This window comes from Lepidochelys kempii, chromosome 10 (genome assembly GCF_965140265.1).
Source record: "Lepidochelys kempii isolate rLepKem1 chromosome 10, rLepKem1.hap2, whole genome shotgun sequence".
Taxonomy (NCBI): domain Eukaryota; kingdom Metazoa; phylum Chordata; order Testudines; family Cheloniidae; genus Lepidochelys; species Lepidochelys kempii.
Window position 1 is genome coordinate 5131165 of NC_133265.1, and position 22584 is coordinate 5153748.

The following is a 22584-nucleotide window of genomic DNA, read 5'->3' on the forward strand; positions in this document are numbered from 1 at the left end:
TTTTCTTATCTCGCCTCTTTGTACATTTCCATCCTCATGGATGGAACTATTGTATAGTTCTCCTCACTTTAGTGTGTGTGGTGAAATTGACGTTTATCAATATTTACTGGTAAAAATCAAATCCTCTCAAGCCAATACCAAACAGCCACCGGACGAGAACAACTTGTCTAACACCAGCCAAACCCGAGTCCTAGCCAGTGAACTAAAGGTGAAAAGCGCGTTAACAAATACCAATTTCCTCAGTCGTCTTGATCACTGTCCCCCCTACCAGCTCTTTTCCAAGTCCAGTTCCCATTTCCTCCTGCCACCTCGAAATTAAAGGTTCCAGCAGCAGCTGGGGACTCCAGACTCCGGGATACCTGTAGAGGTGCAATTTCAGGGGTCTGAGGCCCAGTCTCCCTGTTCACCGGTGCAATCTGCCTGCACCAATGAACCTGCAGGCACCAAATGGAATATTTGCCCTTCTCCCTGCATTGGGCAGAGGTGCAAACAATCCGAGTTGCTCCTGCAATTCAATTCTAAATACAACTTTGCAGGTACAAAGTGCACCTGCCGGGAAAGACCCTGCCCGTCTCCCAATCTGGCCCTTACTGTAAAGAGTGTCATTCCCACAGTGAAGCATATAGGCCTGTCCTGCTGCCCACTGGCTATTGCATTTGTCTCTGCATCGCAACAGCAGCCCCACTCCTACCTTTGCACGAATCCACCAAAGTCAGAGCTAAGCAGCGGCATAAATAACACAAGAGCTTCTCCTTTTATAGCGTGGGCTAGCAGGTTTTGTGCTTTGCATACGCTGCCGGAAGCATTAACATTCAAATAAGTAACCAGGAGAACCAGGTCAGCTTTGATTGCGATTTAGATTCTATGATGCCCTTAGGTGGAGTGTGGCACGTAACCACTTGGCCACTATAAATGGAGCCTGTTTGATGGTGGGGGAATACATCATCTGTGCTGATAGGTTGTCAGAAGGGTGAGCAGGTGGGATGCAGTCCCTGAGTAAAGGGACCAAGACAAATGTTGCCTTCACAAAGAAGTCATTGACCCTTGCACAAGGGTGGAGGTCAGGCTAACATCCATGAAGACAATGAGTTACTCCTGTTTTACACGGATGTAAGTGAGATCAGAGTCAGGGCCGGGGTTTGGTTTGAGGTCGATATACACCGAGGGTTCACTGCAGGCTATTGCAGTTGGGTTCATAGGCTTGACTGGGCCTGGCAGGATTGTCCCCACTGAGCAGCATAGTGAGCTGATTCAGGGCAATCCCTGTTACTTGAACATCCAGCGCTGGTCAGGTTTCCAACATCGACTGCCCCTTGCCAGCTAACGCCAGTTGACATGTGCTTAACGCTAGAAGCACTGGTGAGAGCAAGGGGCATGAGGCAAGAGGTGAGCAGTGATGGACTGGAGAGGCTGAGAGGAGAATGGGAAGGGATGGATGGGGGAGAGAAGAGAATTTAAAGGGGAGCGAGGAAGGGAAAAAAATCACAGAAAATAGAAATGGGGGGAAGGAAGCCAAAGGGCATGCACACTGCAATGTTGGTCTCGCTCTCATGCTGTGCCTGTCAGCTCTAGCTCTTTGCAAAGATGAGGCAGGAAGTATTCTTGTCCCTATTTCACAGCAGGGGAAATCAAGGCACAGAGCATTGACATGGCCTAAGGTTACCCAGCAAGTCCATAACAGAGTCCAGTTGAGACCCTGGAAGTCCTGGCACCGAATGCCACAATGAGCCCGTGATAAGCCAAGCTGTTTCACGTCTGAGGAAGGGGCCAGAAGCCGCAAGCACCTGACCTAAGACTTTTCTCTGGGCAAGGCCCCTCTGTCTGACACCTCAGCCCCAATGGCTGGCTGGCCCCAGTGGGGCCCTGCTGCACTTTGCTGTCAAGCCGAGCGGCGGTGGGCAATGGCCAAGGCAGGTGGGCAGGGAGGTCCCCATCCAGCTCGATCTACCCTGGTCCCGGTTTGTCCCTCTGGGCAGCCTCCAGCAGGGTGTGGAAAGCAGCATGTAATGCCCAGCCTGGCACCATTGCAAGAAACCGTTCATGCTGCTAGAGCAGGCGGGCACCTGGGCATCAAAGCCTCTGGCGCCAGTTCCAATAATCCAGGCGGGGGGAGGCCCTTGCCCCAAAAGACCTAAAACAACCCTGCGGAGCGGCCACAATGTTCAGCGCCCCCCCCCACACACTGCATTCTCCAGCAGGGTGGCCACGGCCCGGGGGGGGGGTGTCTGTCTTAGCTGGGCTGCATGGATGCAGCAGCATGAGGTGTGCGCTCACCCTGGACACACACACACACCCCGTCACTGTCTCCCCACATCTAGCCTCCAGCTGACCCTGCCCCCTCAACGCCACACACCCTCGCCCCGGGCAGCCAAAAGGCGAGAGCTGCCATGACCTTTGCCTCGGCGTCTCGCTTACAATATTAGGCTTATAATGTTTTGGCCCTGAAACTGACGTCCCCGCTGGTGAGCGTGACGCGGTAACAGCTTTTAGTGGACCAACTTCTGCTGGTGAGCAAGACAAGCTTTCGGGGGTACGCGGAGCACGTCTTGGCAATCACGTTCCTCTACCGTGACCGCAAACGCCAACGGGCCCTTCGGAAACCTCCACCCGCCGCAGGGATGGCAACAGAGCATCACCGAGAGGCCGCACATGGCTAACTTCAAACACACACATACACCCCCCCCCCCATCCCCCAACAGAGCTTCCCAGGCGGGACTGCACGAAGGCCCCGGCTTTTCAAAAGACCGGCAACGCAGTGTGACCGAGACTGAGACGCGAGTCCCAGGCCGCAGCTGCAAAGGGCCGGTTGTGCGGGGCGCGTCCCATCTCCCCAGACTTTTCCGACACGCCGCAGACGCAAGCTCCCCGCCGGTGCCAGCAAGCAGCAGATGCGTGTCCCTGCTGTTGTTCCAAAGCGATGCAGGCAAATCAATAGCAAGGCACACAAGGCGGCTTTGATTTAATCTCTTCCCCTGGAGGGAGTGGAGGGGGGGGGGAATAATTCCTCTCCCCTCCCCTGCCAACGCCTTTGTCGTGCTGCTTTTCAAATAAACAAATCAAATCAGCCACCTACCTTGTAAGAAAATATGTAACCGGGAGGAGAAAAAAGTGCAGGTCCCCCCTAAAGGATGCGTCCTCCACTGGCTCAGCGAGACTCAGTGGCCCTTTACCAGCATGGATCCAGCTAAAGCTCTCCTCCCTGTTAACAATCGCCAATCCTCAGTGTAAGCTATTAATGTGCAGCCAGGCCAGCTGCCTCAGACACAGCACCGAGCGGGATAATGAGACCGTCTTTTCCCCCACCCCACCCCAGAGGATTTTGCTGTTTAGCGGTTTGGTACTGAGCTAAGCTGAGCGCCAGCCAGCCTGTGTCCCTGGCTCCTGTGCTGATCGCGCCAATGCCCTCTATGCTGGAGAACGGGTTCTGCAGAAAGGGCTGATGCTGCTGGCTCTTGACCAGTCTTTCTCCTATTGACAGCCGCTGACAGTAACAGCTCCTGTTTGGATACCATAGTTACCTCTGCCGAAGCCTGGTGCCTTAATTGTCTCCCTCAGGGATCAGGGACCCCCAAGAGATGCTCGAGTAGAATAACACGGTGTAATACAGTCGTTACTGTACTGCTCAGACACAGTGATCATTCCTCAGGCTTTGCTGGATCCCTTGCACAAGATTGCCTGCTTAGTGTGTGCTGAGTTATTAAACAACCAACCAAAACTCTAGTCCCACTGCCGGCTTTGCCCCGGAGCCCCTGCACGTCTTTGCAACTGGCGCAAGAGCCGTCGGGCTGTCTCCGGCGTGGGTCTGTGCTGATTGCGGGCACATCCATGAAGCCAAGCGAGCCCCATCGCCAGCAGAATGAAATGGCGACGTTACAGGTTTAAACAAAGTCAAACGAGAAGCGGAGCCGTAACAGAAATGCCGGCGGATTGAAAAACCCCAACCCCCCCCTCTGAAAATCAAGGTAGCTAAACTGCTAAGCATTAAAGTAATGAACAGGGTCCCTAGTTTAATTACCATGAAACAAAAACTAGAATAATACCACCCAGCTAAACGTAGTGTCGCCGTTGTGGAAGAAGTGGGACAGTCGAGTGTCGAGGCACTATTGGGGATGGCCAACCTGAGCCTGAGAAAGAGCCAGAATTTACCAGTGGACATTGCCAGAGAGCCTCAGTAACACATCAGCAGCCCCCCACCAGCTCCCCCGCGCCCCGCTCCCAGTGCCTCCCGCCCACTAGCAGCCCCTCCAGTCAACTGTTTTGTGGTGTGCAGGAGGCTCCGGGGAGGGGGGGACCGAGGGCATGGCTGGCTCAGGGGAGGACGTGGGAAGGGGTGGAGTGGGGCAGGGCCTATGGCAGAGCCAGGGGTTGAGCAGTGAGCGCCCCCCGGCACATCGGCAAGTTGGCACCTGTCGCTCCATTCCTGGAGTCGAGTCGGGGCCTGTACAAGGAGCCGCATATTAACTTCTGAAGAGCCTCGTGTGGCTCTGGAGCCCCAGGTTGCCCCCCCCCCCTGCACGATGGTCTCGACTAGACGACTGGGATTCGAGACTATGCTGTGTGCTGGAAGAGAGTATGGTCTAGTAGCTAGAACTAGGGTGTCCTCTTCAACCCAGAGCAAGTCACTTCCCCTCTTCAGGTTCCCAGCTGTAAAACACGTCTATTTACCAACCTGCCAGGCGCCTTCCAAGTCTTAATTCACTGCGGGGGTTGGTTTGTTTGTTTCCACGCTTGGAGCGCGTCGGGCATAAATCGCAATAGAACGGATAATAATAATGACACTGAAAGCCTGGGCTGAAAGCTGCTCCCCGAGTGCCCGGTATCATATTACGATCGTTTCATTCTTTCACTCTGATACGCCGGCGGCCCCCCTTTCTAAGGCCCCCAGCTGAGCTCACAGGTGTATTGTTGGCTCCACTCAGGAGCTCTTTCCCAGTCCCTGTCCGTTCCATCTCAGACCGGTGGCCAGTGGCCATGCCCAAGCCAGCGGCTAAGAGCCTGGTAATGCGGCCATTCTCCTGCCATTAGCGCCTCATCGCTGCCGCTTTAGACTTGGGTTTTAAACTGCAGCCAGCAGTGGTCATGAACCACGAACGAAACACTTACCTGCCCATACACATCCCGTTGGCTATACCCTGCTTCGAGCACATGGCACATACAGTAAGTGTATGAGTACAGGGAAATTACCCCTTGTCTCAGCGGTTTGTATTCTAGGCCAGGCTGGCAGCTACTGCCTATTAGTAAGGTTGCCTGATACTTCCTGTGACAACCCTGTGTTTTCAGTTACTTGTAACGGTGCCAATTTTCACCTGTTTGGGCTGAAATGTTTCCATGCTGGCTGGGCCGCTGCCTCATGGTTTGCAAACATTCAGCCCAAATGGTCCAGCTGTTTCCAAGATGGAGGCGAGTGAAAAACAGATTGTTTTGCCCATGTTTTTTTTAAAAAAAAAAAATCCTTTGAAAAGCTCCAGCGTGCCCGTGCTGTGGAGCAAGGACTACTGAGCTGTAACGTCCCACAGCTTTGCAGCTGGACACAGAAGACTCTGTCCGGGGCTGAGCAGGACTTTGCAGCTCTGGGTGGCTGTGGGCCAAGCCGAGGCTGGGCCCCGAACCGGAGAGCAGGGACCTTGTCTGTGCTGGGCACTCAGTGCTTCCTTCTGCTGACACCCAGAGCAGTCAGGAGAAAGCTGCCTGATTTGAACACAGAGCCAGACGGCGGGGGCGACGGGGCGGAATTCGATTGGAACAAGGAGCCTGGGGTGGGAGACCGGGAGTTTGCGGGGCAGAGGGGGTGGAGATTGGGCCAGGAGACTGGCGGGCGGGAGATTGGGAGTTGGGAGGCGACGGATTCATAGATTTTTTTAAGGTCAGAGGGGGCCACTAGATCAGTCAGTCTGAGTTCAAAGGTGCCTGCGACTCACTTGGCAAAGAGACTGGGACAAAGAATCGGGTTGGGGCAGGGCTGACCTTGGCTGAGAAGCTCAGCGAGCAAGACTGGGCTTTGGCCAGGGAGCCAGCAGGGGTGGGGAGGAGTGCCAGATTGTATGAGGCACTTGGTTGTTGCTTATGCAGTGAAGCTAGGTGTAACAGTCGCCCTACCCAACCCCTTTGCAGTGAACCAAAATGTGCACCACCCCAGCTGGCCAAGAAGCGACAGAGGACTGTTCTAGCATTATGCTGCTCGATGGTATGGGCCGTGCTTTTTGTTACTCCATTCCGTGTCAAGCATTTTCGCTCAAGGTGGAGCCAGCTGAAATCAGCAGGGCCTTGCGAGTAGCAAGCTGAATGATCAGCGGCAGGGCTGGCTGGAGGAGATGGCAGAGGAGGAGACTAAGAGCTCCCAATGCTCAGGAGTTACATTTTCTTTGAGAACCAGTCGAGAGGGCACTGGATTGGGTGTCAGGACACCTGGGTTCCATGCCCCAGCGCTGCTGGGTGACCTTGGGCAAGGCTCCGCTCTCTCATTGCTTCTGTTTCCCCCTTCTCCGGCCTGGCTCTCTCTATGTGTTTGCCCAGCATGTCCCGCCACAGAGGCCCCGTCTCGGCCGTGCTATAACGTGGCTGGTAATTACAGTGTTGCCAGTAGCTCCCGCCTGTCGCGCTCGTTCTCGCGTGACGGCCTCATCTGGGAGCAGGGCTAGTTGCCGGATGTCACGCTTTCACGTGCTTCCGTCTCTGCCCGCTTCTCTAACCGCTCTCTCTTCAACCTGGCCCCTGAGGGGCGCCATCCAGCCATGGCGGCTTTGTGCAGCATTCACATGAAGACGCCACACAGACACAGCTGAGTTCCACTTTTACCAGCCCTACACAAAGCCGCCCAGGTGGCCGAGCAACGCCGCTGCTTCGTTCGGGTCTGGGGGGTGCCTGCGATGGACGGTGGGGAGCCCCACTAGGAAGCTCCCAAACTATTTAAAGGGGCACCACCCACTTCCTATTCACTACACGAGCCCTCTATTGCCAAGTTGTCCGAGGTGCCAGATCAGTCACGTCACAGCGTTCACAACATTTGGCACTGAGGTGCCCCCTCGTCCTCCCCGCTTTTGCCGGGCATGTGGGGAGATGCCAAGAAGCGACGCCACGGACAATGGGCCATGGTGACAGCACTATCATCTCACTGGTGCAGGCGATCCCCCCCCTTCCAGGCCCGTGCCGAGCCGAGTGGGACACTACAGGCCCTGCTGCTGGTGTCTGTGCTGGGGGGCGAAGCAGAGCCGGCGTGGCCAAGCTGGCACCTTGCACGAGCCGCACGGCTGCACGAACCCATTGAAAGGGGGCACGAAAATTAGTAAGGGCTCAATGCCGAGGTGAAGGACGGCAAGAGCTTAAACTACGTGCGCGTGTAAGAGAGCACAGCTGGACACACACGCTGGTAAGGGGAGTCAGCATGCATAGGGACAGGACAGCATGTGTGTCTCATTAATGGCTCTTGACCGTTCTCCAGCAGCCCGTGCTTTCTCGTCAAGGCCGATACATTTCCAGCTCCAAATCAATGTGGGCGCCAGGGTATTTGCTGTTGGCAGGTACTGTACGTCCGTTATGGCCAAAGTCCCTTGCGGGCTCCATCCGCCGCCTGTCAAATCGAAAGAACTTTAGGTGCGTCCCTGGGGAGTCGCTGCTCATTTGACCAGTGCAGACTCAGCTGATGGGAACCAAAGACAGAACCAAGTCTGCCTTCAAACCGCAGTACAAGCTGTGTTTTTACAGGCAGCAAAACCGTCGCTCAGGTCTCAGAAAAAACGGGCTAAGCGCCTTGGACTGGTTCAGTTTGGAGTTGATGGTCAAGGCACACAAGGAAAGGGCAAGCAGAGAGGGGCTAGCCAGCCGGCCGCTGTAAGAACTAAAGCCAGCAGTCCCGCCAGAAGGCGTCACTCTACTTGAATTATACTGGCCTGGCAAGTCAGGCTTGTGGGGCTGCTGTGAGGACTGGGGCTTCTCAGCTGCGGGCTGGCTGGAAAAGATGGGGGTTTCTTGCTCCATCATGGGGCTCAGGCTGTGTACCTCTCAATACACACACAATGCCCACTCGGGGGGTCTCACTGTGCTCTTTCCTCTGGCCGAACAGTGACTGAAATCTCTGTGTTAGGCCCCCCCAGGCAGATTCTCAGTCTGGTTGCTGCTCAGCCTCCAGAACTTAATTTCCAAGAACATTTTCACGGGAAATCCTGACATTTTTGTTAACTGATGTTCAAAATTTCCACAAAACAGTTGAACAGAAATGATGCCGTTCAGAAACGGCTGGCCTGTGCCTCCCTTGGGCCGTTCTCTTCATGACAACAGCGGGGAAGGCACCATCTTTGCTGGGGCAGAGCTGGAGTCCAAAAGGGACAATATTGGGCCAGTCTGCGCTGGCGTCACTGAACCAGCCTCTGCAGGCCATTTGTTCACTGGATGCTCCTTCCCGGCCATAGCGTCTGCCTCTTTGGGCACCATGTCCCCTGTTAAAAGTATTCCAGGGACTTGAAAAATCGTCAAGGACTTGTATGAAGACTAAGGGAGTAATTCACCAGGGAGCAGGGAAGGAGAATTCCACTGCAGTCCAGGGACTCAGCTCATCCACCACCCATGTTCTTTGAGACAAATCAATTTATCAATATCACAGCACTAGGGCAAACGCTCATTGGCTAATCTTGACCTTGAGGGCATGCCACAGCTGTTAGCAGCTTAACCCTTTCCGAGGCTTCACAAATATCTTGCCTAAGCCCTTGGCAGTTGGTTTCAGCTTTTTAACTTCTGTCCTTTTTATAAGGCCATCAGGGCTTGCTCACACTGGTGACAGGACCATCTTCTGGGCACCCCTCCTCTGCTAGTCCCAAGTCCTTTCTTGCTCTCGTTATGATAAGGCACTCTTTTCCTGAGCGCCAGCCTGGTGGCCGGGTGTCTCTGATAGGGATGCAATGTCGGGGGAGAGGGCAAGGGGCCCAGGCTCGCCCGGCCAGCTCTGAGGGGAGACCCAGAAGCCTGCACCATCTCTCCGGGTGGTGCCTGACGTGGCAGCCCTGCAGCCAGGGACCCAGTGCCCACTCAGGAGGCAACAGGCTGGAGCCCCGGCATCCCCCACCAATGGAAAGCCCTGGCATTCAGGCTGCAGCCCCTCTCCCTGCTGCTGCCCCACTCAGGGCTGGGGAAATGTTGGGGCCTCCCCTTCCCAGCCTGCAGCACTGGCAGGTGCCCCAGCCTGATACCTCCTGTGCGAGAGGCCGGATCCTGCTGCTGACTCAGGCATGGCCGGGATGGGAGGTGGCGGTTGCCAGGTTTCCGCTCAGAGCTGGCCAAGGGAGGGGGACGAGGTTCCGCACTTCATTGCACCCCCGTCCCCCCATGATCCTTTACCTTTGCACAGGCCTGGCGGGAGCATAGTGCCCCTGCTTCTCCGCTTTTGCTGCCCACAAGTCAGTCAACCCGGACTAGTGGCCGCAGGGCACCAACGGAGGAGCTCCAGCACCTCTTTCTTTGGGGCACCAGCACTGGGCTGCTGTCCCTGTCCTTCCCCCTCCCGGCCCCCCATCACCTCGCCTCTGCGCGCCTGCCAGATAAAAGCAACAGCAACAGCCCTAGTGGAAGCCGAAGTTTCTGGCACGTTCTTTGTAGCCAACCTGGAGCCTCCGGTGCTTTACCCTTTTCAGGGAGAAAACTCTTAGGGAGCAGGGGTGAGTTTCTTTCTTTAGTTAGTTGGTTGATTTGTTTATTTCAGGGGTGGGGTTTGGAGGGGGCCTCACTAGACCTACATAATGAAGCCATGCTTTCTCTTAAAGAGAGCTGATTCATTTTTATTGTGACACCAACACTGGGCTTTTCTTTGGGACTCTAAATCCGTGATGTTGGGCTCCTGTTTAGCAGCCTCTTGGGGTTCCTCGCTCCCGCTGGTGCGCTGCGTTTTTCTGTACGACACCACATGTTGCTTAAAGAGGTCAGCGATACTGGCTTCAGAAATACCAGCTTACTGAGCCGTTGACATCAATCGTAAGCTCCTCGTGCCGCCTCTCCAAACAGTTCTGGGGCAGGATTGGGGGGTTAATGACAAAATGACGCTGAAGGTGGGTTATTGGATTTTCTTGTCTTTTCCGACATCTGACTGTAGTGGCAGCTAAACAGGGTTGTGCACATCTGCAGCAGAGCCCAGAAAGCCCCTTTAGAAAAGAGCTTTGTTAGGGATGACGTCATTGGCTTTGGACTTGCCTGGGGCTCTGTTTACCCTCTCGCTTAGAAGCAACTAGGAATCACGAATGCTGCAGCACAGCTGTGGCAGCCAATGCACGAAGCATCTCCTCTGACAGCTTTGCCAGCAAGGTAAGTGGGTGAGGGGGCTGACAGCAAGGGAAGTTCAGCTTTTCTGTGTAGATTTTCCCGAGAAGCAGCAGGGGCCACTGGACAGGAACTCACAAGTCATGGGCCCTGTGCCTGGCTCTGACCCTGGCCTGTTAGCTGACGTTGGGCAAGTCACTTCACTTCCGTGCTTCTCCGTTTCTCCCATCCGTAAAATGAAGATATGCTGCCCGCCTCTGCAAAACACGTTGAGCTCGATGGCTGAAAACAGCTACGTGGCAGCTAAGCATTAATAAATCACAAGGCATCTGCTGCTCTGTACCGTGAATCAAGACTGGTACATCGTGGAAGTTCAGCTTCCCATCAGACTAAATAGCCCTCCCTTGGGGTACTTTGGAGGAGCATACGTCCCTTTCTTTAGCATCGTGCACAATTGCCACCCATCTGTTGGCCTGGCCCTAGCACACGGATCTGTCCACCTGCTCACATTGAAATATCAGACGTGCCAAATTCTTCAGCTGGTCAAAAAAGTCAGTTTTACAGAGGAATATCCCCAGCTGGGGGGCATCATCCCAGGAAACGCTTCTGGGCCAGGCCTGGCAGATTGCAGGCCCAGCTTTATAGATTAGGGAATTACGAACTCCTGAAGTTTTGTAATATTAATGATTGTGGGCCAGCTGTTAATCTGGCAACCAGCAACGAGCTGCTGGTTAGTTGCTTAGTCCAATTTATTAAAAATTATATTTCTGGCAGGCAGCTGGAAGAAAGATACTGATGTGTGCCTCTAGTTCATTGACAGAGTCTTTAACTAACACCACAATAACGGAAAGTAAATGCGTTAGGATTACCGTATTGCCCCCAGACCCTCCCTGCGATTACAGCCCTTCTGGGTGAGGTGCTGGACAGACCAATAGAATGAGGCAGGCCGGTCCCTGAAAAGCTTACAGTCTAAACAGAGAAGGCAGACTAAGGGAGGGAGAAATGAGATATTATTTTACACTGGGGGAACTGAGGACCAGCTTCAGTGACTTCCCCACTGTTGTGGGGCCCAAATATTCCCTGGCAGAGCTGGGAAATGACCCCAAATCACCGGAGTCCCAGCCCAATGCCTTCATCCATCCTTCACACATCGTCCAATTTTAAAGCATCGATTTTGAAGTTCCCATGAATTCCGGATTCAGATTCCCTTCTCCATCCCCTCTTCTGAGCCCAGCCTTGATAACCAGCCATGTAACGAACTATCCTCACACTGCACCTGTGGAGGACAGCAGCTCCTGCAGAATGTCACAACTGCGCCTGTCCAATGCTTGACTTTGTTCCTTCATTAGCCCAATGAATGGCAGCATGCAATACGAATATGATGTTCCTTCTACCGGAGAGTTGGGCATGCTTAACCATGCATCTGGAGGTGAATACATGTACATTTCAATCTAGATAGTGCCAATGTGTTTAGCGACTTCTTACCAAGATGCCATCTCAACACCAGCTACCTGCCCAGAATTTTCATGTCACATGCTGCAGTAACTCATTAGAGCCACTTAGAACTTTCCAGCCAATCTGAAGTTCTTCCACGGAAGCCATGATGGGGGCTCAAATCACAGGCTCTTGCCTGAAAACTACAGAGCCCTCTGACAGCTTGCTTCATCTGGCACATAGTAAACGACCTCCGCAAATGCAGGACCTTCAGCCTGTGCAACGTGTTGCATCCAGTGGAAACCAAGTGCGCTACTGCTGTACTTACTTGCCTATCACTCCTACCTTATAGCCACCAAAAGACACCCAACCAAAGACAGAGCAAGCTCATTACACTGCAGCCCTTGGAAACTTTGAAATATGGAGCTTCTAGAAGACTACATCTATTGTGCTCCAACCCACTTAGTGCTCTAGACGCTGATCTACTCACCTTCCTTAATGCCTCATGCAGCATGATGAAGTCATTTTTTTGGGGCTTTGATCTAATGTCAGATCTGACCCTTCTCTCAGTGAAGTCTCTGGTGTGTCTGCCATTAGCATCGGTGGCTGCAGGATCAGGGCTGTAAACTGTAAGGGCCAAATTTCCAAAGCCCTCCGACCTTTGGAGCCCAAAGACGCAGACGCATGCTGTAGAAAGCCGATCATATTTTCATTCACCAACTTCTGTCTTATTTTGCAATCTCACCACTATGTCTGGGGGACATGGTGGGGGAAGTAAGAGCTTTTACGAGGGACCGAGTTGGTTGCATGCGGTCTGCTGGCCTAAGCGTTCTCTGTCTTTGTAAATCCTCTCCTACACTCACTGAGCCAGAGAACGTTGAGGCCAGCAAGGTGAAGTGGCCTGGTAACAACACAGCATGCCCGGTGAGGACAATGGAATCTCAGCAGAAATGAGCCCACCCAGCTCCCCACAAAAAACCCACAGAGCAATCACAGCAGAGGTAATAAAAAACAGACCTTAGGCAGAGGTCATCAAAAACATTGATGGTGACCTCAGAGCAGGTGGCTAATTATGGATCTCTTTTGAATGGTGTTTTAGCTAATTTAGCTTTCTAATGCATGCTCAGAAGGGATAATCTCATTTAGCAGGTTAATTAGTGTGCTCTGTAGAAATAGTTTATCAGTGAATGTCCTATCCTGCTCAGCAGAGACCATTTAAAGGTACAGTACTGAATGTCTGGACTGCAGGAAAAGCCAAAGAGACCTTCAGTGTTGACTGTATATGGCACCACATCTTGCTCTTATTTTGATTGGGTAATTGACTGCCCATTGAAAGTCTTAGAGTATGAACAAATGCAGAGATTTCCAAAGTTGGCAAGGGGGGCTTAGATACCTAATCCATATTCGAGTGAATAGGAATTTGGTGCCCAGAAGCAGGTTGCTTTGCACAACTCAGCCTTAATCTCAATATCAAAACTTGTATTAGTAGTAATGAATAGCTGTATAGCAGCAGGGCAGAAAGGTCCCGTTGAGGCTTAGGCCCCCCACTGTGTCAGGTGCTGTACATACACACACAAACCCTGCCCCAAAAGATCCTGCTCTAATTAGAAACACAAAGCAAAGAGTGAAAGTAACAACAATAAGTGGGGCTGGGGAAGCGAGGATGAGGGCAGTGGTAATAAAAAACATGATTATGTGGTTTTGTCCACACGATTCATAGTTTTCTTCCACACTTGTAATCAGACTGTAGCACTCACTGTCACAGGAAGTAATTGAGATCAAAAACTTAGCATGATTCCAAGAGGGACTGGACATTTAGATATATAAAAAGATTATCCAGCATTACAATAGTTACTACAATTTTCGGGGGAAGGGATATGCAACCTTGTGTTTCATGTTTAAGATAATCTCTAATATTAGGGTTTAGATGAGATCTTCAAAGGAAGCAGTTTAGTTCACATCTGCCTATTGCAGGGTTTATTGCACCCACCTATGAAGCATCTGATGCTGGCCCCTGTCTGAGACAGGATACTGGACTAGACGGACTCAGTATGAGCTAGTTTGGCAAGATCTGTGCATAACTAGATGGTTCCTACATTTCTGTATCACTTGATCAGCTTCCTCTTCCTCCTCTATTTTGTAAATATAAAAAAATTCAGCTGTCGCCAATGGATCCTCATCTTCCAGGATGCAAGCTAGGATTAAAATCGACAAGCGGATAATTTAGGAGCTGTATAATACCAGAGAGCATTGATCATGCAAGATTAGCAGCAAGGTCTAGTGAAATCATTTTCCTAATGGGTCTAAAATGAGCTGGAAATAAGCAGTCACAAGCACTATGTGAAAAACGTGGTGTAAAATATACGGCGTACGGCAAATCTGTTAGCCCTGCCCCTTCAAAAGGCCTACAGAGCACTTGCCGTGCTGACACTGGCATAGGCATCCAACTCCCGGTAACCAACATCTCCACCCTCCTCAAGCCATTATTATTATTAGCTATTATTTTATTAGTAACCTTCACTCATCAGGTCCGGGAGCCTCACAATGAGTCTACCTGAAAGACAGCTGAGGAATGTTGTGAAATATCTTCCTTTTTATTTTCTATTTGCAAACTGGCTTGATGCTGCTAAGAAGTCATAAGCAACATCAAGTGACAAAGGGAAGCTGTTGACCAGGAGTGAGCAGTCCATTGCTAAGGAGGTCTTGTGTGTCTTGTAATATCTTTAGGGCAGGGACTGAGTTTTACTAAACCTACCATACAGCACTTAGCCCACCAGGGCCTCTGCTACTGAAAAAAAGAATCCCTGGTGCTGCTCATCGACAGATCTCAAAGTGCTTTGTCAAAGGTGGTCAGTAGCATTATCCCCCTTTTACAGATGCAAATTATACCTCATTCAGGGGGGCTATAAGGACCATGGTGCTCAAAGATCCTTGGATGAAAGGTGTCTAAATACAAGCCAGTATTATCCAAAATGAATTTTGTTTCTTTCACAATCCAGCTCCTACCCATAACATCAAACAGCATCAACATCTGTTAGTAGTCTTTAGGATATACGCTATAGTAGGCAAACATTGTTCCCCCACACCCATCTTCAGAAATTTAAAGAGAGCAGTTGCTATGGCTAATCACAATCTCCTGTTAGGTTAGGAACAGTATTTTGATCATTTGGTCATACTTTTGTTCCCCAATATCTCCCCTCCTGGGCACCAAAAGAGTAGCAGGAAATAACCTTAAATGTGATTTGATTGAGGTCAAGAAGGTATCCCCTAAGGTTGTCTTTAAGGCTCTCTTCTCATAAACTTTCTAATTCTTTGGCACGGTGCACAGCTGATTTCTCTGCTGAAGGCATCATGTCAGTATTTCTCTGTCTGAATTATCATTTAAAATTAAAATTACAATTAGCTTTTAATATAAGAACAGGCTTCTTCTGCATACCGCAAAAAAGCCAAGCTGAGGTTTCTTGAACCTGATGCAGGAATTGTCCATAATTTGTAATGAAACCTGTCACATGTAATATTAAGATAGAAGTTGTTGAATCTTCAGAAATGTTTTGTTCTTCAACTCAGACATCCATTTACTCTTCCTCAAAACTGGCCTGTATTTAGAGCAGAGGATTTCACAGCATCGCATACATAGGTGATCTTAGGAGACAACCCTGCTGAACTTTTGATCTTAAGGTTTTATTTACGGCAAAATATAAGTTGAATTGCCCCCAAAGAGTTACAGGATACATGCTAAAGACTGCTAACGGTCACTGCACCTGTTTGACAATGGAGTTAGGAATAATCCCTATCAGGGAGTCTGAACAGATGTTCAGATTGTACAGTTTACTATTCATTCATTCACTGCACAGGTCAAATTTAAGATCTGATTGTAAAACCTAGGGAACATTACTTAAGAATGGACAGGCAGGCCAGACGTCATGAGAAGAGTAGAGACACAATATGGGTGAAGCAAAAGCTTTTACTGGATGAACTTCTGTTGGTGAGACACACAAGCTTTCAAGTTTACTCAAAACTTTTGCAACACGTTCAGAAACTTACTCAGGGGATCTCAGCTAAATACAAGGTGAAAGATTGTTCAGCATAAGTAGTTAACACATTTCAAGGGACCAGTCAAGGTGAAGTGGCTTGTTAACATGGCATAATTCCTAAATATTTAAAAGTAAGGAAGATTACCCCCCACCCCACCATACTGGATGTTGAGAAATAATTTATTATTACACATTTCTAAAGCTCCTAGAACCCTAGCACCAGAGTGCTCAGTAACAGTACTTTCTACTGAGACAGTGCTTTCCATCAGAGAATCAGCTCAATTTTACTCAAATTCAGTGAGTTTATCCTTACTGGCCAGGTAGAGCATGGAAGCACTATCCTGTTACTGATGAAGAAATGGAGGCACAGGTGGTTTGTGTGACTTGCACACGGTAACACAGGAGTTGTGAGGCAAAGGCTGGAACAGAACCCTGGTTTCTGACACTCAGTCTTCTGCTACAGGCAAAAGACCATCCTTCTGCCTGGCCATAAACTAGCCGTTCGTTAGTCACCCATTCAGAAGGCCACGGCAATGGAATTCTGAAACATGGTATGGCCAAGGTTACATGAGGCCACCACCATCTCCAGATGCAAATAAGTGGTGCCCCTTCCTTGAATCTCTATATTAGAATTGAGCTAATTTTCAGATGAAATTTGACTTTGCATGCAGACAGGTTCATTTTTTCGGCAGTACTGGCTGTATAATGGTGTCTGTTAAAGGAACACCCCAGTTTAGATAACTTGGAAATTTGGATCAGAGAAATACTAGCAAAATAAACTCAACCATTTTTGATCATATAGAACTTTTAACATCTGAAATGAAATTCCACTTATCTTGATTACTCATGCATTAAACCCGATTGGCCTTCAACCTGACATCCCACACTGACCACCAGACAAACTTTTGAGGTTATGTGGATGCTAGTCTCACAGGAAGGCTGGGAAGAGGTTTTCAACTTCTGTTGATTATCCAAATTTGGATAAACAAACAGCTATAAAGAAATTTGGTCTTTAGAGAAAGCCAGTTCTTCATACACATCAGATTACCCCATTATCTATAGCAGGGGCGGGCAAACTTTTTTGGCCTGAGGGCTGCATCAGGCTTCTGAAATTGTATGGAGGGCCAGTTAGGGGAGGCTGTGCCTCCCCAAATAGCCAGGCATGGGCCGGTCCCCGCTCCCATCAGACATCCCTGCTTCTTGCCCCGACAGCCCCCCCAGGACCTCTGCCCCATCCAACCCACCCTGTTCCCTGATAGCCTCTCAGGGACCCCTGCCCCATCCATGCCCCCCCCACCCTCCCCCAGCTCTTGATCCCCTGAGATCCCAGGCCAGGATCTCAGGCAACCAGAAGACAACTAACTGGTGTGATGGGTAAATCTTTTGTGTTACCAGGAGCAAAGGCCCTCTCCCTGCTCAAGGACTCTTTCAGTAGTGAATGGCCCAGTGGTCAGGGTAGGGTAGGATAGGATAGTGGTATTTGACAGGTTTCACTTAAGTGAGAGAAGTATTTCTGAGCCTCATTTAGAAAAAAATATACAGTTTTGCATTTCTGATGTCAGGATATGATTCTCTCTGCAGTCACTTTGCTAAGGGATGAACAGGGAGTTAAAGTGTCAAATGTGAGGGCTACGCTTTTCTCTGTCCTTTCCCCATGTATGACGGCCATCCCCAATTCCTCTAGAAAGGAACCAATATATCACAGGCTGAAATAAGCGTATTTTTTTAAACAGAAGATTACATTGATCTGATGAGTTGGGAAAGTGTCAAATGAGAAAGGACTTGGCGAGGTGTGATGACCCTTCCCCCGGATACTGGGTTTAGTTTACAGCTGAAGTGATGGGTTTTGTGAGTTGTAAGAACATAGACTTTGAGACCCCAAGTTGTCAGTCTCTGCTCAAGATCACCAGGACTGGAAATAGCAGTTTATTGCAGGTCAGGACCCACGTGCATTTGGGGAAGGGGAAACTTGAATAGCCTCTGCTTCCAATAAGTGAATAGGCATCAAATTGCAAATTAAGTAAACTTGGAAGGATTAGATTTTTAATCCGTAAACATAAATTTCATTGCACACACACAAACTGATGGAAAATTTTTCCATCAATCATCAAAACTGAGATAGGCAAACAAAAAATACTACTTGAGAGCTCAGAGTTGGAGTCACAGATACTTAGTTTGTATATTTTAACATGTTACGCAGACAATGTGTGTTTAACGGTTTATAAAGCTAACCTTTTGAATTTCAACATCTGCTCTCATTGTCTGACCCACCCCCTATAATTTCCTACAACTGTGAAAATTTAAATAAATACACGTTTAAAAAAAAAAAGAGATATCTAGTGAAAGACTAAAATATAAAATTCTGCCCAGCCTACGAAGCACCTACCAGAATTGTATTTGAACTAAACAGATGCACAGCAGGCGAGAGTACTACAATAGTTACAATTTATTTAACGTTTTATACAAGGGGTTTCAATTCACATTTTCACTTTTTTTAAAAAAAGAGACAAAGCTTCAATAAAAGTATTTTTGTAAAGAAAATAATTTAGCCGAACTTGGCACGAATAGGCAGTAAAAGCCATTATAAGCCTTAAATGTGCAAAATAAAATACATGGACATGCCAACATTTCTTCCCCTTCGCTCCCAACACTGAAAGATGTCATGGGGATTGTAGTCAGACTGTACTTTTTACTGAATTACATTTCTCTAATTCTACATCCAGTTTTAAAGGCAACTATTAAACTACAATTATGATAGCAATTCAAGTAACCCAGAGGTGTTAGCACCTGTCAAATAGCCATCAACTGCAATACATCAAAAAAACAGAGCTCAGTCTGACACACCTGAAAGTTAAAATTTCTCTTTACAAACTATTAATTTACAGCATTAGAACCATTTCTAGTTTCTGTATGAGCATTTGGGATTGGAAAAGTCCAGGAAAATGGAGAGTGGAGGTACTAATCTAAAACAAGTGGTTCATATACATAATTAGATGCCACATGCAGGAGGGATTCCAAAGAACGCACACTATTATCATAAACTCGTGCAGGACCATGAATTAACAGTTTCTCTTATCCAGGAGCTGTCTGCTCAGTCAGCAAGTCCTCTGCTCCTGACATCACAGATCAGCGTGCATATGTCATGGTAGAGAACAGATGTCTGTTGCTCTCTCTGCACTTCCATATAGTAAGCAGCCCTGTAAGCATGTTAAATTATAGTCCATAAAAGCCAGATTGCAGAGAACTGCTAAAGCACGTGCCTGCAAGAAAGAAGAAAGTGTTAAGCACACTTTGGCTTAAACACCTCCTCCACTCAACACAAATCTAGAGTTGGATGGGATTTTTAAAAGTTTGTAAAATCAGCTCATAGGCTGAATACTTTTATTGAGGGGGAATAACAAAAGGCAACCAACTGGGAGGTATTACACGGCAAGTCAGAAAATTCTCAAGAACCTCTAAGAGTGTTACATTTTTTCCAAAACAGCTATGAACTTGGCAACTTCATGATCAGCCGTGGTGCCAAGAGGCAGCCTCCGTAATCCCTGCACAGAGAAGAGGTGGTTAGAAGTTGTTTTTTTTAAAAAAATTCTATAAAAAAAAAAAAGAGGCGCTCACTTACTAAAGTCATCTCCCATGGAGGGGTAGATAGCCAGCCTTACATCTCCCAGAATACCTCCCTTCCAGAATCCCTGACTACCTGCTGGATTAACTACTCCCTTTGTGCCCTCCTCTCACTCACATGTGTGTGTCTTCTTCTACCTGGTCTCATACACATGAATCCCTCCTCTCTCTCTCTCTCCACAGTCCACATTGCCTCTACTCTTTCTTCAAGATCACTTCTTCTGAAAGACCTACAACATTGGAACTCCCTGGAGAGATGTGTTCAGCTAGATGGGACTATCTTTCCCTAAAAACGAAACAAAACAAAACAAAAAAAACCACCTTTTAGAAATTCCCTGCCCCCCCAAAAAAGGCCAATCATTAGCGAGACGGGTACTAAACTTCATGATTCAGTTTGCTTTCTGTTCCTTTCTAGTCTGCTTTGTGGAGATTGTCTGTTTAGACTGTTGGTGCTCTCAGACAAAGGCTGGGTTTTAAGCTCAACGTGCCTCATGATGTAGACAGATGACACTATGTAAATTAACAACACTGTATTCGTTCAGCAGAGGAGAAAACAGTCCATCTATCCTGGTGTGTTAATGCTATTCTGACCAAGCACTAGGAAATGCAACATATTGCAACTCCACAGCCCAAGGAAAATCACCAACATGGAAATTCTCTCAATATTAGAACCAACAGCCATAAATCCAATCCATAGAAAGAAAGATGGACAAGAAACTTTCTAAGGTTTCCAAGATTTATTAAGACCCACAAATTCCTTTGTATTGTTGCTAGCTTCAACCTAATTATTTTATTTCTTCCATTTGCTTACAGAGAATTTAACTTGTGACAACAAATTTAGCATTTGAGAATCACTGCTGGGGTCAACAACCTGAGGTACAAAGACACTTACTGTGTTCAGAAAGTTGCAAAGATGCTTCGCCCATGGACACCTGAAAACAGATTTAGATTCTTAATCCACTTTCCACATATGGACAGCGTCCTTCCCCATTTCAGCTACTTCATAATTAAGGAAAGTTACCCTGTGACTGTGACATTCCCAATACTTTGTTATACTTGCTAGTCAAATGCTCCAACTTCATGTCCCAATGTGGGAGAGGTCACCACTGAAGTCACCTTTATATTGGAGTACAACTTCAACCTTGAGCACATGTTGAGACATATTAAGAAAGAGCTAAATAAACTGCCCTGCCAGCTGATGGAATCCAAGAAATATAGCAAGCCTGATAAAAGAGGGTGTATCCAGACCTCCTTCTTGCAGACATCTACATCATCAGGCTCATGTAAGCCAGTGCTTAGTCACCCCAACCCTTTTGCCATGTACAGTGGAAACAAAGCAAACGAGAAGCTCTTTTAAGAAGCTGATAACTTAAGTGTCCCTGATTTCCTCTCAGAACAAGATTACAGGAAGTGCAATTGGAATGTTATGCTGCATGATCTGCTACATGTTTTGCCTGTGAATTAAAAATCTGGAGCAGGCAATCTCTGCACCTTCAGATACACAAACATTTAGCTACATTGTTTTAGGATTATTCAATTCTTAATGCCTGGTATGCCAAGGCAAAAAAAAACAACAAAAACAAAAAAAAAAGCCCACATTCTAAAACCTTGAATGCTTTACTACCAAATCTAGAAACAAAATATTGCAAACATACCAGACAAGGCTTATGCTTACTTGTGAAACTACTTTCTCTTTGTAACACATCTGAAGCATTTATAGCAATAACTGCATTCTAAAAGTACAGTTACAACTATTTTAGAAACCCTTCCCTCCACACCTAGTCACAGAGCAGATGATTGTCTCCGAATTTTATACACACCTTGAGGCTCCACCTAGTTTGCCTAAAATGGGACAGATCAAGCGTTGGTGCACCTTTAGCTCCCACTAGAAGCACTGCTATATTAAGGATGTGAGACTCCACACCCAAACCAAGTGGATGAGCTGTTTGAATGAAGTGAGTCTTGCGTGTTGTGCTCTCTAGTGTCTGGGAAAGGTGCAGGGTCTTGCTTTAGCGTTTCATGAAACATGCAAAAACCCCTGACTAAGCTCCATTAACTGGAATTGCTGCTGCTATTAGTGACTACCACTGTTCATTAAAATGACCAGATGGCTTTCCAGGGTCCATAGCTCCATGGAAACTGCCACAGGCCAGGGGCCCCATGTCTTCTGCACTTCTGGGCCAATTGGTTCCTCAGGCTGCCTGACCCCCATAGCCTGGGAAGCCAGCTTCTCTGAGTGTGTCAGGTAGCACAGGGAGCCAGCTGGCCCAGGAACCTGACAGTCCTGGGTCCCTGGCCCAGGGGCAATTGCCATGGAGAAACTTCACTGGAGCCAGAGACCCTGGAAGTTGCTGACTGAAATTGACATGATTTTTGTCAGTTTCCCTGCTGAATAGGAGCTGTGCATATTTCCTTTCAAAAACATTTGCATTTCTCATGCTACCAATAAATCAGTCAGAATTTCCAAGTTTTGGCCATTTTAAAAACGTTTCCATCTACTCCCCATGAAGCTGGAAAGCGCCTCGGACTTGAGACCAAAGACATTACCACTACACTGAAGACTTTATACAAATGTGGTACAAAAGAGCTCTATGCTCTTTGGGGGACAGGTTTCCAGCTATGTTTTAAGAAAGATTGTGCGTTCTGTTAACCAAACATTTGTTCAGTATTAAGCCTTCTTAGGAACCCAGTAATGTGATTAATAAGTTTTTCCTAGATTTATTTAGCTAATCAAAAATGACTTCCACAGAGAATGAGTGCGGTGTCTACTAGTGGAAGGAACCACTCACCTGTTTTCCCAAGGCAAACAGAAAACTAGTGAATATTATCCTGGTCACGTTCCTAAAAACAGACTACAGACTTCTTTGATAATAGATGTCAGTGGGAATGCAAAAAAGCCAGAGGAGTCCATCAGGTAACAGGGTTTGTCACTGAAACATTGACATCAGAACAGTTTTAAACCCACCAAAATTTTGAATCTCATTACTTGCTGTAACAGCAAGGATAAAATTGTGCAAAAAAAAATCCATAACAAGATTGTGTGCATGTCAATAGAGCTCCAAGCAACTCATCGGTGTAATCTGCATTTCTATAATCAGCCTGGTATTTGACTTCAAGTATACATACTTACATATACAGGTGCTCGCTAATTACATGGATGATGAAGATGCCAATGGACTGCATCTTTCTATTTCTGCAAGTCAGGTACAGGCAGAGCAGCTCGCCCACATATTGAGGACCAAGTTTTTTCCACCTG

General features: G+C 48.3%; 1 protein-coding gene across 14 annotated transcripts in view; it reads right to left on the bottom strand.

Annotated features, from left to right (window-relative positions):
• The window catches only part of GNG13 (G protein subunit gamma 13), a 106994-nt gene that overhangs the window by 8727 nt on the left and 75683 nt on the right, over nucleotides 1-22584 (bottom strand). For 3 of the 14 annotated variants that reach the window (XM_073361752.1, XM_073361751.1, XM_073361758.1), the window contains 2 exons: nucleotides 22459-22581; nucleotides 19492-20260 (listed from right to left, as the gene is read on the bottom strand). In XM_073361752.1, the coding sequence (XP_073217853.1) occupies nucleotides 20119-20260; nucleotides 22459-22581 (265 nt within the window). In that variant the 3' untranslated portion in view covers nucleotides 19492-20118. Of the gene's footprint in view, nucleotides 1-231; nucleotides 401-3073; nucleotides 3449-3518; nucleotides 3651-18135; nucleotides 19250-19491; nucleotides 22436-22458; nucleotides 22582-22584 lie in introns of those variants that run through there. The other 11 variants (XM_073361755.1, XR_012161079.1, XR_012161080.1 and 8 more) reach the window with 9 other exon arrangements.